Here is a 15,537-nt window from a genome sequence, read left to right as displayed (position 1 = left end):
ATAAACAGTTTATGATTCCGTAAATAACGTAGGCCAGCCCTTAGCAAGGTCAAATGACTTTTGTTAGGCACATTGTAACTGCAGTGTGTAGCAAAATAAATAAATTATGACATTTTGTTGATAGTGTATCACTCGCCTAGACTTGCACGGTTTGCATGTTTTTCCCATCACTTGTTGGCTAGATTGTGTGATCTTATGAAGGAATATCTAAACCTAATAAAGACCTTCCTCAGAGTTCCAATCTTATTGGCACCAAAGCCTTTATCCTACATTACATTACCTCTGCCTGAATGAACCTGCAGGCCATTATCAGCTTTCACAGCATCGCATTGGATTAAGACACTAAGGTCAAAAAACACAAATGTCAGCTAAATGTCAGTGGCGTGTTTGTGTTTGTGTGTGTTTGTGTGTGTGTGTGTGTGGTTCTGTGCAGTGGAGAGAGTGGGGCTGGTAAAACAGAGAGCACTAAACTACTGCTGCAGTTTCTGTCCGTCATGAGCCAAAATTCAGCGGGAACTCCACCCACGGAGAATACCACACGCGTGGAGCAGGCCATTGTACAGAGCAGGTAATCAGATCAACACTCATAACCCACATTAAAACACACATTTACACATACTTATATATATATAACATATTAATAATATATATTTAAATACAGAAGCGCCAGAACATTATGACATTATGACAGACATTACTTAATTTTCTGTTCATTATACATGAGCTACCAAAACTGCTCCAACCTGACAAAGCATGGGGTCCATTAGACATCTGAAGGTGTCCTGTGGTACCTTGCCGTTTTGAAAATGCTCTAGCCCAGTCATCTGATCTTAATGATTTAAGGATGAGTCATTCAGCCCTTGACACCAGCCAGTTGCCTTGGCTTATCAGCAGGGATGTCCCGATCAAGTTATTTTTCCCACCAATCGAATCTGAGTCTCTTAATGCTGAGTATCAGCCGATACCAATCCCGTCTTTGTGTTTGTGTAAATAATACATCCACACAGTTTAGATAAGATGTGCTGGGCAGCGACAGCGATGTGCTGGGCAGCGAAGTCTGCTAACGATACCTTGAGGCCATCAAATGGTGCTCTGAACACCATGGTAATTTTCTCTGCTTTATTTCTTTTTACAGTCCAATCATGGAAGCGTTTGGGAACGCCAAAACTGTTTACAACAACAACTCCAGCCGCTTTGGCAAATTCATCCAACTACACTTCTCTCAGAGTGGCAACATCCAAGGAGGCTGCATCGTTGACTGTATCCTGCATATATAATATATATTATATACTACTATATTAAAATGAGCGTCTGCCATGGCCCCTGTCTCTGAAGTAGATTGGCCGATTCCTGTACAGTGCGGCTGCTTAACTGTCACTGTTACTTTCTTTTTCAACCAGGCAACACAATAACCAACGTAGCCAAAAGGATTGTAATGGTACATCTGTTCCATTCAGTGCAATTTTAGTGTTGTCAAAGCTGACAGATGGTCGTAGCCTGTCTGTGATGAAGTTTACTGTGAATACTGTACAATAGGACAGCCTGATCTCACAGTGAAAATGTCCACATTGGTTGTTTGTTTCAACATGTAAAACGACCCAGTTTTACGCACAGACGAGGCTCCACCTCTAGTGACGAGGAAAAGACTGCAGTGGACTGTCAGATTCGACTCACAACTGATAATCAACTCACCACGAGGAGTCAACTCTTCAAATCCAACCCAATCCAAATCCATACCTTAGTCTACACCTAAACCTAATCTTCAGCTAACCTTAACCCATACCTTAATCTACACCTAAACCTAATCTTCAGCTAACTTTAACCCATACCCTAATCTACACCTAAACCTAATCTTAATCTAATATTTAGTTAACTTTAACCCATACCTTAATCTACACCTAAACATAATCTTCAGCTAAACTTAACCCACACCTTAATCTACACCTAAACCTAATCTGAACCTAACCTTAACCCACACCTTAATCTACACCTAAACCTAATCTTAATCTAATCTTTTGCCATCCTTAACCCACACCTTAATCTACACCTAAACCTAATCTTAACCTAACCTTAACCCACATCTTAATCTACACCTAAACCTAATCTTAAGTTTTACCTACACCTTAATCTACTAGTAAACCTAATCTTAATCTAATATTTAGTTAACTTTAACCCATACCTTAATCTACACCTAAACATAATCTTCAGCTAAACTTAAAACACACCTTAATCTACACCTAAACCTAATCTGAACCTAACCTTAACCCACACCTTAATCTACACCTAAACCTAATCTCAAAGCAATCTTCTGCTAACCTTAACCCACACCTTAATCTACACCTAAACCTAATCTCAATGCAATCTTCTGCTAACCTTAACCCACACCTTAATCTACACCTAAACCTAATCTTAATCTAATCTTTAGCCATCCTTAACCCACACCTTAATCTACACCTAAACCTAATCTTAACCTAACCTTAACCCACATCTTAATCTACACCTAAACCTAATCTTAATTTTTACCTACACCTTAATCAACTAGTAAACCTAATCTGATCCTCACTGTGTTTTCCAGTCACTTCCATCCATTCATTTTTTAATCTCCAAAAAATTCAGAAACAGCAGGATTTTCTTCTACACAATCTCTCAGAGCTGTTTTATTGGTTCTTCTTCATGCACATAAGTGTTTGTGTGTTTGTGTAGGAATGTAAAATGACTTGATCATACTGATATTGATATTCGTAGATTACTGAAAGGAATCTGTATCATGTCATATTAACATTTACAGTTTTGGCAAATGTGTCTAAAATCCTTGTTTTCCTTGACTTTTTCTGCTCAGATTTACTCGAAAAGGTAACAAGCAACCTATCAGGTGTCCTGTCTGTTCTGTGTTCTCTCTTCTGTTCTCCTTCTGGATCAGCTCATAAGCCCCCTTGTTGAGATGAGGTTCTGAATGTTTTGTCACCTGGGAAATGGTTCTGCAATCTTTGTGGAGTTGATAAGTGTCTGTGCTGGTTCATATTCCAGAACCGTGTGGTGAGACAGAACCCAGGAGAGAGAAACTATCACATCTTCTACGCTCTACTTGGTGGGGCAGATAAAGCGCAGAAAGGTAAATAAACGAACACACACATGCACATGCACATACACTACGTGTCCAAAAGTTTGTAGACGCATGCTTCTCCAGAGTTGCTTATGAAGTGCAGTCTTTGGGGTCCAAGCACTACATGAGACAATAAAATAAGTACATGAATACACATGATGAGTCCCCTGAAATTAAGGACACATGTCCTACTAGATGTAATTTTGGGAACAAGGGAAACTTGCAGAGGTCCTTGAAGGGGGGAGTGTTGATCTAGTGAGTGATGAAGGACAAGGTAATGTTGCAGTACTGTTCTTTAACTGGGGTCTAAGTTCTAAATGAGTAGCGGTGTGAACAAGAAGTGGCCTGAGATCTCATCAGTACTAAAGAGGACCCTGACATAGTCGTTGTTTCATGAAATATGAATTGGACAGAAGGTACACATACAATCACAGATATTACTCTCTTTTTTCCATGCAGAAACATATTACCTGGAAGACCCTCCAGAGTCTTTCCATTACCTGAGCCAGTCGGGCTGTGTGAAGGACCGGAATCTGGACGATAAGAAGCTCTATGACAGTGTCATGGTAAGACATCTAACTCTGCCACAGTGAGCCATGATCACATTGGATATATTACATATGGCTCAGTTGCAGTAGGACTGTAGGATTTGCAGTAGAGCTGCCAAACAACCTGACACCCCTCACTCTGCACCTGTCTCCATCTCTGCCTCTGCAGGAGGCGTTGAAGGTGCTGGAGTTCACAGAGGAAGAGATCAGAGACATGTTCAAGCTGCTGTCTGGAGTTCTGCAGCTGGGCAACATAGAGTTCATGACAGCAGGGGGTGCTCAAATCACCACCAAGCAAGGTGAGCGCAGAAACACGATCAGTAGGGCCTAGTGGTTTGTGTTTAAGCCTGGACATGTCCATTGTGCAGTGTGTAAAGTACTGATTGGTTTATGAAGTTCTTTCTTTGTCTGTCTGTCCTCAGTGGCCACTAATGTGAGCGAGTTGCTGGGGCTGGACTCATTCCAGCTGTCTGAAGTTCTAACCCAGCGCTCCATGATCCTCAGAGGAGAGGAGATCTGCTCCCCACTTACTGTAGAGCAGGTAAACACACACACACAACCCTCAATGCTGAGTTATGCTTTTCTCTGTCGAAGTCCAGTTTGTGATGAATGGACCAATAGAAATGCTCCAAAATGACGATGACTGATGGCAAAAGCACGGCTCCCCAGCACCAATACAGCAGCTAACAGATACCTGTGCTAACCAACAAAACACTAGGAGTGATGTAGGGAGGAAGTGCCATCAACCCAGCCCTGAGAGAGCAAGGCCAGTTGCGCTTTCTCAGAATTCGGCTGCTGATGGCAAGCAGCATGACCTGGGATTCGAATTACGATCATAGAGTTAAACGGGGTGCTTCTGTTCCCCAGAGGTCAGACATGTAAAGTCTTGTTTTATTAGAAGGAGATAATGAGTTTAAACCTTTGCGATACCTCAGTCAAAATAATAGCAATATTACTGATTTACACTGTATGTCCAAATGTCTGTGGACACCCCTTCTAATGAATGCATCCTGCAACTTTTAGTTGCACCCATTCCTGAGTCAGATGTGCAAATACTCTCACACAAACAGCTTGTCTAGTCCTTGTAGAGAGGTATTACCAATAGAATAGGACTCTCTGGAGCAGATAAACGTGAACCAATTGGCACTGTGCATAATGCCAGGCATAGGCTAGAGGGGTATAAAGCCCACCAGCATTGAGCTTTGGAACTGCAACTGTTTTCTCTGCAATTGAGCCCCTTGAGTCAAAATGAGTGAACATATATAGACATCATAGTAACATCACTGTTGCCATATCTGCCTAAATGCCCACTTTTTTCTCCTGGTGGTCAGGCGATAGATTCGAGGGATTCAGTGGCCATGGCGCTGTACTCTCAGTGCTTCTCCTGGATTATCACGCGGATCAATCAGAAGGTCAATGGCAAAGACAACTTCAAATCCATTGGCATCCTTGACATCTTCGGCTTTGAGAACTTTGAGGTGAGAGACAATAAAATGTGCAATTTGACCAGGGATGTTCAAACTTTTGCATTCAACCGTACCTGTTGATGCACTAACACAGCCTCACATGAGCTCACACTGCAATGCTGGAGAAGTGGGTTTTACACACAAGGTGTCTCACACACTTGTGCATGTGTTCCACAGGTGAACCGCTTTGAACAGTTCAGTATCAACTACGCCAATGAGAAGCTGCAGGAGTACTTCAACAAGCACATCTTCTCCCTGGAGCAGCTTGAATACAACAGGTAATAACTGACTGCTGATGAACATCCTGTAATGTCACACTCTAATTATTATTATACATAATTTTCTTTGTGATTGCTTGCTGTGGTGTGCAGAGAGGGTATTCGCTGGGAGGCCATAGACTGGATGGACAACGCAGAGTGCCTGGACCTGATTGAAAAAGTAAACATCCCTGATTCTCTTTATATAACATACGCTACTCTAAATGTTTCAGTATCTCCTAAAAATGATTTACTGTCTATTATAAATCAGTAACTGCGACAAATGATTCAGTATATACTATAAATGATTCCGTAATTGCTGTAAATGATTCAATATATATTAAAAATTACTCAAATCCTGCTTATTCATGAACTGATTCAGTGCCTGCTATAAATAATTTGCTAACTAAGATAGATTTCTAATAAATATATAAATCATTCAGTAAATTATATAATAATATAATATTTCAGTATCTATTATAAACAGTTCAGTAACTGCTATAAATGATTCAGTGACTACTATAAATGATTCACTATGTATTGATTTTATATCAGAATGTTTTTCTATCTACTATTAATGATTTAGAAACTGTGAGAATAGATTCAGTATCTACTATAAATTATATCCTTTTAAATGATTGTGTATATACTGTAAGTGATTCTTAGAAATAATTTAGTAAATGCCATAAATGATTCAGTACCTGCTGTAATTGATTCAGTAACTACTATGAATGATTTAGTGTCTACAATAAATCTGCTATAAATTCAGTAACTGCTATGAAAAACTGAAGTGTAACTTGTATGTATGTTGTTTGTTGGTGAGGTATTGAAGTATGGGCCTACATACAGTTTGTCTTTAGGGTTAATTTGCCTCTCCATGACTGTGTGATAAGGATTACTGCTCATTTCAGCTTAAACAGCTTTTTGAAGGTGGGCACGATACAGGACAGCCTATCAGAAGCAAGGTCATTAAATATATCAGACACAGTAACATAAACATCATGTTTAATATAAAATATATCATATATGAAACCAGGGGACGGGTGTGGATGTGGATACATTAGGGGGCCTTGAATAATTGACCAGGTATCCATATATGTGAAGTAAGAGTACCTAGAGTCATCTTCTTTCCTTTCAGCAACAGTCATTAGATTACAGGCAGGACCTGGTTATTACCTCGGAGTCGTTTGATCCGTGTTGCTGGTTTGATGATCTATGTTCATGATTGTGTTTTGGTTTTTGTATCAGAAACTGGGAATGCTGGCACTGGTTAATGAGGAGAGTCGATTCCCTAAAGGCACTGACTTCACTCTGCTGGAGAAACTACACAGCCGACACTCTGTGAGCTCAACACATGCACTCTCTCTCTCTCACACACACACACATTGCAGATGGCTTCAAAACAAACATTCTCTGCATGCTATTACAGACACAGATGTGCAAATGTATGCTTAGGTTATTGATGTCTCCGCAGACTAACCCGTACTATGTGAAGCCCAGACTGGCAGACCATCAGTTTGGCATCAAGCACTATGCTGGAGAGGTGGGTGTTTAGCTGTGTGTGTCTAAGTGTGTGTGTCTAAGTGTGTGTGTGTGCGTGTGTGTGTATGATCTCATTCTTCTCATTCTTTTAATTCTGTCTGTTCTCTCTCCTCTTTTGCAGGTTTTGTATGATGTAAGGGGGATCTTGGAGAAGAACAGAGATACATTCAGAGATGATATCCTGAATATGCTGAAGGACAGCAGGTTAACCACACACACACACTTTCACATTTGCATAAATTCAATTAATTTGTTCACAGCCTTTGTTTGCTTAGTATACTGTATTTATTCACAGACATGGTGTGACATAAGCAATAAGCATATAAGCAATAAGCTGACAATAAGCTACAGGAGCCCAAACATAACAGTGATCTTTCTACAGTTAAAAGGGGAAGTTCACCATGTTTCAAAGTTTACTGGCACCAGGGGTTCCAAACCTGTTTTTTTTTTATAGTGTTTTATAATGTTTTATATGTAATGTAATGTTAAATGCAATACACTGCTAGTGATGGTAAAATAGTGGTAAATTAAATGTAATTACTTTGAGCACTACTTTGCCTCACAACACCCTTCATGTGCCTGTCTACCACACCTGTATTGTAACTATTTGATTTAGGTAATAACCCTTCCAGAGCCTGTTGTAAAGCAACGTTTCAGGCATCCTGCAGTGTATGAGTACCATTATGGCTGTTACTATCATACTGACCTCCATGCAACTGTATGTATGCTTTTCTTTGTGCACCCAGGCTGGACTTCATCTATGACTTGTTTGAGCAAGTGGGCAGCAGGAATAATGAGGAGACTCTAAAGATGGGCACAGCCAGGAGGAAGCCCACTGTCAGCTCCCAGTTCAGAGTAAGTGCTGCTTTACCTTCTCTTTCTTCAGTTACATTATACTGAGATACTGACTCACTCACTCACTCACTCACTCACTCACTGACAATTTCACACAGGGGGTGCTAATAGTACTCAGACAGCTCCTTCAGTCATTGTATCTCACTTTTCTATATGTGATTGGCCGTTTCTCCCGTTACCCAGGACTCCCTCCATTCCCTTATGGCCACATTGAGCGTGTCCAACCCCTTCTTTGTGCGCTGCATCAAACCCAACATGGACAAGGTGACTGGCCATTTGACACTTTAATCTATAAAAATGTCTCAGAGCAGAGCTCCTAAAGTTGTTCAAGTAAAATAAACTTTTTTCTAGTTTAAGTAATTTTGTTTTTGACAGCAGATCATGTCTTGGACTTCAGCTGAACATACTCATTTTTTGTTCTCTTTAGACAACTGGCAGGTTTGACCCTGATGTCGTTTTGAACCAGCTGCGCTACTCAGGCATGCTGGAGACGGTGAAGATCCGCAGAGCAGGCTTCCCCGTCAGACGCACCTTTAAAGACTTCTTCAGCAGGTAAATGTGCAAGGGACGTCTTAGGGATTGTTTCCTAGACATAGAGTCAGCCAAGTCCTGGAAAACATTGCTGTGCCCTTATTTTACTCTAGGCTTTACGAAACTCCCAGGTCCCAGACCTTAATCAGCTTGTATGTATAAACACACCTCAAAATCCACAAACAGAATGTCAGGAGTTGGTTCTAGTTCTTGTATATTAATTTAAAATATGCTGCTTTTGTCAAAAGTGCACGCTGTCAAAGCCAGACACACTGCATTGACGTGCTGTCTTTTCTATGGTGGCACCATAAAAGTAAACAGAACATAGATTTACAACACAGCCTTCCATTATTGATACTTTTGAATAGTTCAGACACATTTCTTGACTTTCTTAAAGTTTTTCTGCCTCCAGTGTACTGTTTCTTATGTGTGTAGTGTGTAATTGTAATTCTGCTCTCTATGCAGGTATAAGATCATTCTGAAGGACATGGGGGCGGGAGCTGAGGGAGACGAAAAGAAGAAATGCACAGACCTGCTCACCACATATGACCGGGCAAAGAAAGACTGGCAGCTTGGAAAGACCAAGGTGTGCTGATGTCTCTTTCACTCCTTCACTCTACCTATTCTTCTTTTGTTCAGAAATGCAGCATAACATAGTTTTTGAAAGACTACATAAACACTGAAGGTATGCGCTATGGCCTGGTGATGCCGCATCGTCTGCAGTTAGAAAAGAAGCAGTGGCTGGCTTTGCATGTGTCAGAGGAGACGTGTTAGGTCCTTACCCTCCTAGTGTCGGGAGCATTGCTAGTGCTAGTGGTTTTAATGGAGATACAGGGTCTAACTGGCATATCATGACTTTGCTCATGTGCTCTGTGGCCCTCTGATATCCAGGTGTTCATGAAGGAGTCTTTGGAGCAGAAGCTGGAGAAGGAGAGAGACGAGGTTCGCCGCAAAGCTGGCCTCATCATTCGGGCACATCTGCTTAGTTACACAGCAAGGTAGAGTGTGTGTGGAATTTGTTATGGAAGCAGACTAATCACTTTGTCTTCCACACTGTCACTGCTTCACATCTTAGTGGACAATCTTGTAGGCATGTGATCATGTCACAGGATCTGTGTGACTGTATTGATTATTGCACCAAAGGAAAGGCTGTAAATGTGTATTTTTCACGGTGACACACGGTCGTTTGTGATTTCCTTGGAACTGGTAACAATTCTAATTCATGGTTTCTGGTTTCAGGAAGCACTTTAAGAAAGCCCTGGCCAGCATAATGATCATCCAGAAGAACTACCGTGCCCACTTCTACCACCGGCGTTTTCTGCAGAAACGCTCAGCAACGCTGGTCCTCCAAAAGCACAGAAGAGGGCAGGTGGCACGAAGCCTCTGCAGAAAACTCAGGGAGGAGAAGAAGAAACGAGAGGAGGAAGAGAGAAAGAAGAAGGAGGAAGAGGAGAAGAAAAGCCAAGCAGAGGCAGGGGAGGCCAAAGAAGGGGAGGAGGCGAAAAGAGAGAGTATGGCAGGAGAAGACGAGAAGGACGTAAGCTCAGGGAATTTCCACTATATTATAGAACACCAGTTGGTCCATCCAGTTGGAACAACAGACAATTTTGTTTGAATAGCACAGCGACAGGTTCCCTCCTGTCTGGGGTAGTGACCTCCTTATACTGATTTCTAAAATAATTGATTTGTATAGTATTTATTAAACGTGTACATATATATAGTAAATCATACTGTCATTCAGAATAGATTTGACCCCATTAATTGATCAGTCTTTTTGGCTGCTTCAGAGGCTTACCTGTGCTGGATAACCGTAATGCCACTGGATCTGGTCAGCCTTGGAGGGTTAGCTATTAGCCTTTTCAGCCTTGTTTCCATATTCTCTCAAAGTAGCTGCTGCTATTTGCCTTGAAAGGTTAAAAACAATTTGGGGGTTTTGGAATTGGCCCGCTTTATCGCTAGGTTTGCTTTTAAATGAGAACACAACAGTGTTTGAGGTTCACAGTTTGTCACTTCCAGTTATAAGCTTTCTTTAGCCAAAGTTTTCCTGCCTCCTGTTTTACTTCTCTCTCTCTCTCCCTGCTGTCCCAGCACTCTTCAGAGGAAGAGACTCGTCAGATGGAGGAGATTCTGCGCCTGGAGCGAGAGATCGAGCGGTTGCAGAAGCAGAGGGAGGATGGTGTGTCCATGCTGTGCGAGAGCTCACGGCAGGAGCTCCGCCTGCGCAGAGATGCAGAGACGCTGCGGCAGAAAAAGGAGGCTTCCCGTGCCGCCACCCAGTCCCTCGACCTGCAGGACTTCGACCCCAAACGTGCCTCCCCTGTGCCTCCCCCTACCGTTGCAGAGGAGGAGGAGGTGGACGAAGGCTTCCATGCAGATGAGGAGTGCATACCCCTGTCTGATTTCCCCCCGCCTGCTGAGGGACCTCCGGATCAGGAGATTTTAGCCACCCTGCCTCCTCCTCCTGCAGCTTTTGCAGAGGGCACGCTGCCATCGGGAGCACCTGCTGCAGCTCCAGACGTCCCTGGAGCTCCCAATGCCCCGCCTCCACCCCCTCCACCACCTCCTCCTCCTCCTCCACCTCCTCCACCTCCACTTCCTGGAGAGGCTCCAGCAGCGAAAAAAGATGTTTCCGAGCCTGCTGGGCCTGAAAGAGAGGAGGCGAAGGCAGAAGAGGAGAAGAAGACAGAAGAGGAGAAGAAGACAGAAGAGGAGAAGAATGCAGAAGAGGAGAAGAAGGCAGAAGACGGCGAAGGAGCCGACCGGACCAGCAAGCTGACTGCATCTGAGTCCATGGTGGATGCAGAGGAGCCCATCTACAGCATGCCGCTTGACACTGAGTCCGACTACGATCAGGACGAGCTGGAGGACGGCCAGAGCAGCACAGCGGCCACTGACCCTGAACACGCCCGCAAGTCCACCTGCACCAATGCCAGCCAGGAGTCCTACAACCGCAGTTCTGACTCGGTCAGACACTCACACACATGGTCTGTTTTTCCAAAATGCTGATGCTGATCTCTTCTCTCTTCAACTCTCTAATTTTCTCTTTCTTAGTACGTGGAGAGTGACGAAGAGCATGATGGCTACGCAGACACAGATGAGGAAGTGTCTAATGGGAAAGTGAATGTGCTGAATGGTAACGGACCCCCATACTTCCACAGCTACCTGTATATGAAGGGTAAGTGTGAAGTATGAACCAACTTACCATACAGTTCGACCACACAGTACCATACACACTCACACACACTAGTATGGCTACATAACACCTAAGAAAGGCTTTCAGTGGATTTCTAGTGGCATAGTGGCACTGCTACTATGATCCAATGATTTCTAGTTCGATTTCTAGCACAGGCATCTGTCAGCTGTGCTCTCTTCACCTAGTGTTGGGGACATTACTAGTGATAGGCGGAGTTCATGTGAACAGGGATTGGGTTATTATTCTTCCAAATAGAAAAATTTAAAAATTTTAAAGGCAACACAGCACAGTACTCTAGGAATACTAGACATGTTTTTGTGTGACCAGGAATTAGGCCTAGACCTGGACGGCATTTTCCTTTCAATGGACAATCTTGAATTAGAATGCTGTATAGTATAGTTCAGGATTAGGCTAAATCTCTCTCCATGAAAACTGGACCAGCCAGAACACGGCTTATACAACTCATTGTTGTTTTTTTTATACTAGTTGTGTTTAATTGCAAATGCTACTGTAGTAGCGGTCAGTGCCTAAAGCATCATAAATTCACGTCAACCCATAAAGAGCTGTTAAGCAATCTCGAATAGACTTGCTTGTCAGGACAGTCATTTTATGTCCAATCGCCCCATCGCTCTCTGTCCCCACAGCTGGCCTCATGATCCCGTGGCGGAGGCGCTGGTGTGTGCTGAAGGACGAAACCTTCATGTGGTTCCGCTCCAAGCAAGAGTCTCTGAAGTCAGGCTGGTTGTACAAGAAAGGCGGGGGTCTGTCCACTCTGTCCCGCAGGAACTGGAAGATGCGCTGGTTTGTGCTGCGCGACTCCAAGCTCATGTACTTTGAAAACGACAGTGAGGAGAAGCTGAAGGGAACCATCGACATCCGCTCCGCCAAGTAAACCACAGCACACACAAACATAAAACAGATTACTGTTTTATTTACTTATTTATTTTTTACAAATACAGTCTAATCAACATAAATGTAAATGTGCTGAACTGAGTAATGGAAATGGACACTGTGCTGTTGCTTGTTCAGCAAAGGATGTATATATAGAGAGTACTTAAAAGTGTCTGCTTTGCTCTTTTCAGGGAGATAGTGGATAACCATGAGAAGGAGAACGCTCTGAACATTGTGACGGATGAGAGGACATATCAAGTGTTTGCAGAGTCACCGGAGGATGCCAGGTATGCTAATGTGTTTGTGTGTTTTATTTGAAAGGGTTTGTCTCATCAATAAGAGTTTTTACTGTTCAAACTCTAGATGTAAGAATTTCTCATTTTGAAGAAAGTAGTTGGATCCAGTAGTTGGACGCCCAGGATCCAGCCAGTGTGTGGATGTGTTCAATTCCATCACCAGCTCACCGGATTTAACATCACTAAGCATTGATTTACCAAATCAGATGTTGGATGTTAACTTCCATTAAAACTCTGGGGAGAGCTCTGGTGTTTTAATGGACACAGTGATGTAAAATCACTATTATTTACATGTTACTATTCTACTATTAGTGTTTTACTGAGATACATAAACACTTACTGCCAAGTTAAGGAGCTTTTTCATTCTAATTTTCTCAGGTGCCTAAAACGCTTGCACAGTACTGCATCAGTAGCAGTCTTTTTAGTCTTTGATTAGCCTGTTTCTTACCTCCCTTCTCTCTGTATGTCTCTCACTCGTTATCTCTGTCTCTCTCTCTTTTTCTGTTTGTCTCGTTGGTAGTGGTTGGTTTAATGTCTTAAGTCGCGTCCACACTGCCTCTCCTGAGCAGCTGTTGGAGATGTCCCATGAGCAGGCCAACCCCAAGAATGCTGTGGTGAGTGCCCTTCCTTCCCAATACCTGTCCTGCTGTATAGTTTTGTTAGGTGCACTGTAAGTTATATGGGCTTTTATATATATATATATATATATATATATATATATATATATTTAATAATTATCAATGATCCAGATTAAATCTAGGAAAATAGGGGTTATTTTTGCATAGTAATCGATAAAGTACAGAGGTATTATGACATAGACCAAAATTATACAGTGTATCAAGTGTGATTGATCTTTGTTTCCTCCCAACCCCCCGCCTTGTGTCTTTCACACACCCTGTCACAGGGAACTCTGGATGTTGGGTTAATAGACTCCGTTTGTGCGTCTGACAATCCCGACCGGTGAGTCTATTCTGCCCCCTACTGGTCATTTCTATATAAATGCAGTTAAACATCAGCAGTTACTCGTCTTGTTTCTCTGCCGCACCTCTAGATGGTATTAGGCAGCTGTGTTGTTCGTGATACTAAATCTCTAGCAGCAGTAGTAGTGATCTTTATCTCTGCCTGGCAGGCCCAACTCGTTTGTAATCATCACAGCAAATCGAGTGATCCACTGTAACACTGACTTGCCAGAAGAGATGCACCACTGGATCAGCCTACTACAGAAGCCCAAAGGAGACTCCAAGATTGAGGGACAGGAGTTCCTGGTCAGAGGTCAGTCCAGCATGTTTATGCATAGCTTGGCTGTTGCAAGATGTTTCTTTGAAAACTGATGCTGAATTTCCTCTTCTGATGACTCCCGGTCATTGAGCACAGAGGTCCTGCTAGATTCTCATAGCAACATCACATTATCTTAACATGCTAGGTCATTTCTACAGGGTTGCTACATGATAGAACAGTGTACCACTACTTCACAGTCTGCTTAATATTTCCAAAGGTCTTTTGCAGTCAAACAGGGATTTTGATTTCTAGCAATCCAACAAGCAGCCCCCTCTACCTGTTTTTAACTTGTCCTCCACCATTCATCTTCAACTCATGTAGTCAAGTCAGGTCAAGTCAAGTGGGTTTTATTGTCATTTCAACTACATACAGAGTACACAGTGAAACAAAACAACGTTCCTCCAGGACCATGGTGCAACATAGACACAGTGCATACAGAACACAAGTGCAACACAAACAAACAAGTGCGGACAGACAACACAACACAGTACAGACAGAGAATAATAAATAATTGCCGGTAGTGTGCAAATTATGCAGTGTGTAATAAATATTAAGTCCAGTGAGGTAGTAAAGTTATTAGTGCAAATGCTTTGTGCAAAAAATGCTTCCCATTTTATCTGGGGTAAGTGGTTGGAGAGAGAGAGAGAGAGAGAGAGAGAGAGAGAGTGTGTGCATGTAGCAGAAAAGAAATCAGTTCAGAAGTTGAGTTGAGTTGAGAAGTCTGATGGCTTGGGGGAAGAAGCTGTTGCAGAGTCTGGTCGTGTTGGACCGGATGCTGCGGTACCTTCTTCCTGATGGCAGGAGGGAGAACAGTCTGTGTGAAGGGTGGGTGGGGTCATCCACAATGCTGGTTGCTTTGCGGATGCAGCGGGCAGTGTAAATGTCCATGACGGAGGGGAGAGAGACTCCGATGATCCTCTTAGCTGTCCTCACAATGCGTTGGAGGGTCTTGCGGTCAGAGGCTGTGCAGGTCCCAAACCAGGCAGTGATGCAGCTGCTTAGGATGCTCTCTATGGTCCCTCTATAGAAGAGGGTGAGGATGGGTGGAGGGAGACGGGCCTTTCTCTGTAGCTATTCACAGTAACAGAAATGTTGACCCTGCAACTGTGTCTACATCATGTAAACTCAGCATTTCATGTAATGATGAATGAATCAACATATTCTCTATTTATATATATTTTAACTTCTAAATATAATTTAATAAATATTAATATAGTATCTAACAGCACCTTCACTGTGCCCTGGAGCGCTGTGTAACTCTACTGTCTACTCACAAGACCAGTTTAACACTTGGATTTTGTGCTGCTTCTCAGGCTGGCTTCATAAAGAGGTCAAGACTGGAGCCAAGAGCAGTGCACTGAAGCTGAAAAAGCGCTGGTTCGTCTTGACCAACAACTCTTTGGACTACTACAAGTCGGCAGAGCGCAGCGCCTCCAAAATGGGCACCCTGGTGCTTAACAGCCTCTGCTCTGTAGTCCAGCCTGAGGAAAAGGTCTTCAAAGAGACGGGTGAGCACAGTCTATCCACCTATGTAACTTCAATCTGTGATTGTCATATTCTAGTGATTATTCATAATT

The 15,537-nt window shown here is 42.8% G+C and overlaps 1 protein-coding gene across 1 annotated transcript in view; it reads left to right on the top strand.

The window, feature by feature from the left end:
- myo10l1 (myosin X, like 1) overlaps positions 1-15,537 on the top strand; it is an 83,239-nt gene that overhangs the window by 56,575 nt on the left and 11,127 nt on the right. Inside the window, exons 5-31 of the mRNA XM_072683616.1 lie at positions 434-568; positions 1,136-1,260; positions 2,840-2,853; positions 3,028-3,112; positions 3,563-3,669; positions 3,821-3,950; positions 4,074-4,192; positions 4,983-5,129; positions 5,295-5,395; positions 5,489-5,555; positions 6,623-6,715; positions 6,849-6,917; positions 7,038-7,120; positions 7,663-7,771; positions 7,955-8,035; positions 8,199-8,323; positions 8,768-8,888; positions 9,194-9,300; positions 9,542-9,839; positions 10,391-11,266; positions 11,354-11,477; positions 12,140-12,383; positions 12,578-12,673; positions 13,203-13,296; positions 13,587-13,642; positions 13,812-13,954; positions 15,274-15,468. Of these exons, the coding sequence (XP_072539717.1) occupies positions 434-568; positions 1,136-1,260; positions 2,840-2,853; positions 3,028-3,112; positions 3,563-3,669; positions 3,821-3,950; positions 4,074-4,192; positions 4,983-5,129; positions 5,295-5,395; positions 5,489-5,555; positions 6,623-6,715; positions 6,849-6,917; positions 7,038-7,120; positions 7,663-7,771; positions 7,955-8,035; positions 8,199-8,323; positions 8,768-8,888; positions 9,194-9,300; positions 9,542-9,839; positions 10,391-11,266; positions 11,354-11,477; positions 12,140-12,383; positions 12,578-12,673; positions 13,203-13,296; positions 13,587-13,642; positions 13,812-13,954; positions 15,274-15,468 (3,944 nt within the window). The remainder of the gene's footprint in view (positions 1-433; positions 569-1,135; positions 1,261-2,839; positions 2,854-3,027; positions 3,113-3,562; positions 3,670-3,820; positions 3,951-4,073; positions 4,193-4,982; positions 5,130-5,294; positions 5,396-5,488; positions 5,556-6,622; positions 6,716-6,848; positions 6,918-7,037; positions 7,121-7,662; positions 7,772-7,954; positions 8,036-8,198; positions 8,324-8,767; positions 8,889-9,193; positions 9,301-9,541; positions 9,840-10,390; positions 11,267-11,353; positions 11,478-12,139; positions 12,384-12,577; positions 12,674-13,202; positions 13,297-13,586; positions 13,643-13,811; positions 13,955-15,273; positions 15,469-15,537) is intronic.

This window comes from Salminus brasiliensis, chromosome 7 (genome assembly GCF_030463535.1).
Source record: "Salminus brasiliensis chromosome 7, fSalBra1.hap2, whole genome shotgun sequence".
NCBI classification, from domain to species: domain Eukaryota; kingdom Metazoa; phylum Chordata; class Actinopteri; order Characiformes; family Bryconidae; genus Salminus; species Salminus brasiliensis.
Note: the sequence above shows the minus strand (reverse complement) of the source record. Positions and strands in the feature narration are given on the sequence as shown.